Genomic DNA, 3,394 nt, shown 5'->3' with positions numbered 1-3,394 from the left:
TTATTATTATTATTATTATTATTATTATTATTATTATTATTATTATTATTATTATTATTATTATTATTATTATTATTATTATTATTATTATTATTGTGAACATGTCATTGTAGGTGACCCGCCTTAGCCTCGTCACTATATCGTCGAGGTTTGACTCGACACTTACAGAGTACATGGGGCCGGTTGTACGCATACTACACTCTGCACTTCTTGTGCAGATACCAGAGTTGGTCCCAACGACGCTCAGTAGACTTGCTCGGATCCAGCCACCCAGAAGAGACTTGAGGTATAGCTGCACTGCGTCCACATCCCTAAAGTTCCCTTCTATTTTCTTTAGCTGTTTACTTTGATTCAGACAGTTGTATTTATTTCAGACCACTATCTGTAAAATCTTAGACGCTCACGTATTCGTGACACCAGTTTCAAAGTTTGTATTCGGATTTTATCACTTATTAGCTTATTTCCTTATTGCAGATTATTCAGTTTCATTCTTGTCATTAATTTGACCAATTATTAAAATGGTTAATAGATACAACTAAAGTTGGCTTGCCTAGCAAGTGAAATGTTAGGCGCCATCACAGTCTTGAGGGAATTCCGGGTCGTAACATTTTTTTAGTGAACTAACACGTACAATAACATTTTTTTTTATAATAAGTGATATATGATACAAATTGAATTCAAGATTTTACCTTGTTTTTATACCCTATTAAATTATGTGACCATCTCATTTAAACGTTTAGGAAAAATATTTTTGTATACTTAATTATGTTTCTACAATTACGTAGGAAATATCAAAAGTTGTACCACCAAGTAGAAAGTTAACCCTTCTCAGCCCCGCCGCCTCTCGCCAAAAATTAGAATTGTTACCGTGTATAAGTATCTATGAGGAAATTCTACTAGCTAGCAATGAAGCAGTTTAACCCAATACCAGCAACTTTCGATGTTCCAGAATAGCAGCTGGTATATATAACAAGAAGAAAGCAGAAAATTAAGGCGAAAGAGGAGCCCAAATAAAAAGAGAGAGAAAGGACATCGATAAAGATTTTATTTTGTGTACATTTTTATTTGTAATGCTACCTTACATACGTAATAAAAATACACACAACATAAAATCTTTTTTAGTTTGTGATGAAAGATATAAAAGAGCTCGATCGTGTGATAGTGGTAAGAGCAAAATCTCATTAATATCAGCTTGATGGTCCATTTCTACTAAAATTCTCCCCAAGACTATCATAGTAATTAATTTCTTCTAAGGTCGTATTGGAATATGAATTGAAGGAAAAGAAAGGAGGGAAAGAAGGACGATAATTAATTTAGTATATGGAACAAATATAGAATACGGACAGGAACATGAACAATATTGACATTGGAATGACTTGAGTAGTAGAACATTGAAAAAGAAAGATAGATATCAGCACGAGTAAGCAGCTAGCAAGGGAGAGTTGCTCATTCCTATTGTGAACATGCATCTCCAAAGAAATTATCTATTAAATCTGTGGAGATATATATATATATATATATATATATATATATATATATATATATATATATGGGATATGGGAAAAAGGTTATGGCGTTATATACGCACCGCCACCTGAACAGTTGGTATATGTTGATGATGTTGCCCACGGTGGCCGAGACGATATGATGGGATGCCCACAGAGGCTTGATGATGTTATGTACACCTATACCTATACATGACACAACATTTATATGCACGTGCATGACATTATAAATGTTTCAGAATTTACAAAGTTATTCCGACTTACAGATGGATCTCTTTATTCCATGTTTTATCTATGTCTTTATGTACGGATTTTCATGCCTTACATACTCAATACATTATTCATACTCACGCCCTATTTCCCGGGGCCTGCGTTTCATGCCCGCAGGTGCAGGTAGGCAAGTCGATGGTCCCCCTTCTTAAGATCCTTGATCAGCGAGAGTTGGCGTGCTCCACTTGATCCGGAGCTGCTTTTGATATTGGTACGATATGCTTGTATATATATATATATATATATGGGTATGATGTGGCTCAGTCCCGTCTTTGTGCAGTTGTATTTCTATTAGAGGTCTATAGACAGTTATGTATAGTTGGATAGTATGTGGCCTTGTCGGTTTTCAGTTTTGGGTATATAGTTGTCTATAGCAACCTTGCTGGCTCGCCCCACTGTATTCCGCATGTTTATGTATATATGTCTTTTGGACAGGTTTCCCTCACGTACACTATTCATGTTTATATCTTAAACGCATGCTTAAGAATGTTCGACATGTAGGATTGGGCACCCGTCGCGGCCCATCGGTTTGGGTCGTGACAGCAAGTCACTTGTATCTGTCCATAAGTATGTAATTTGACATTCATTGTTCATGAACATGTATTCTTGTATACGCTTTTTGTGTGGTATGGACTGGCTTAATAGCACGTGAGTGGTCCATGCATATTTGAGTTATGATAGCATGAGAGTGGTTCTTGCAGTTATTATATATGGCAAGTGAGTTGTTCACATAGTATGTGGAAAAGGATCAATCCCCCTAGGGTCACCCTCTCATGTTTCTCTCTTGATGGTGTACTCGTGGCATGAGGAAAACTTATCAGTGTTTGGTTACATCATTTCTTCTCTACTTGCAATTTTCCTTGGATGTATACATGTTTTATTCACATATCTTCTCTATATGCTAGATCTGGAATGTATACATGCCTTGTTGTGCATATCTTCTTTATATGCTGCTTGGTTTGATTAGTGAGAGCACGGTACATATCTTCTCTATATATCTACCTGTGCACCGAGACTTGATAATGGCTGTATATCTTCTCTACATGTTGGTTTGTTAATTGATATAGGGCTTGGCACTTTATCTCTTGTACACCAAGGTGACGTTATCTATGTTTTATGATTTGATCATATTATTGTTATGTACTTGTGAAGTTCATGACCTAAGCAGGTTATTAGCGAGTATCATATAATTCTTGCCTCTATTACCTCGTAGAGGCTAGTTATGATACTTGCTGAGTACATGGGGTCGGTGGTTCTCATGCTATACACTGCACTTAATTGTGCAGATTCAGCTATTGGACCGAGCTGTAAGCCACTGTTATTATTGTTGTGAGTTGCCGAGAGGTGAGGTAGAGCTGTATATCGACTGTAGTCTTTGGCTTCTCTCTCCATTTCTATTTTTGTTGTTACTATTCAGACAATATCTTCATTTTATATTTCCAGACTTGTACTTCTATTTTAGAGCTCGTGACTTTGTATTACCAGTTCTAAGTAGATTTTATGTATTGACGCAATTTATTTATGGAATTTGGTTTTAGACTTGTACTATTCCCGTTAGTTTTGTTATCTATTTCACTTTTGTTATGATTGGCTTGCCTAGCAAGTGAGTTAGGCGCCAT

The 3,394-nt window shown here is 36.2% G+C and overlaps 1 protein-coding gene across 1 annotated transcript in view; it reads right to left on the bottom strand.

The window, feature by feature from the left end:
* LOC109218645 overlaps window positions 1-3,167 on the bottom strand; it is a 16,236-nt gene extending 13,069 nt beyond the window's left edge. The window contains exon 1 of the mRNA XM_019383017.1: window positions 3,005-3,167. Within this exon, the coding sequence (XP_019238562.1) occupies window positions 3,005-3,167 (163 nt within the window). The remainder of the gene's footprint in view (window positions 1-3,004) is intronic.
* Between the last annotated feature and the right edge of the window lie 227 nt (window positions 3,168-3,394).

This window comes from Nicotiana attenuata, unplaced genomic scaffold (genome assembly GCF_001879085.1).
Source record: "Nicotiana attenuata strain UT unplaced genomic scaffold, NIATTr2, whole genome shotgun sequence".
NCBI lineage: Eukaryota > Viridiplantae > Streptophyta > Magnoliopsida > Solanales > Solanaceae > Nicotiana > Nicotiana attenuata.
Note: the sequence above shows the minus strand (reverse complement) of the source record. Positions and strands in the feature narration are given on the sequence as shown.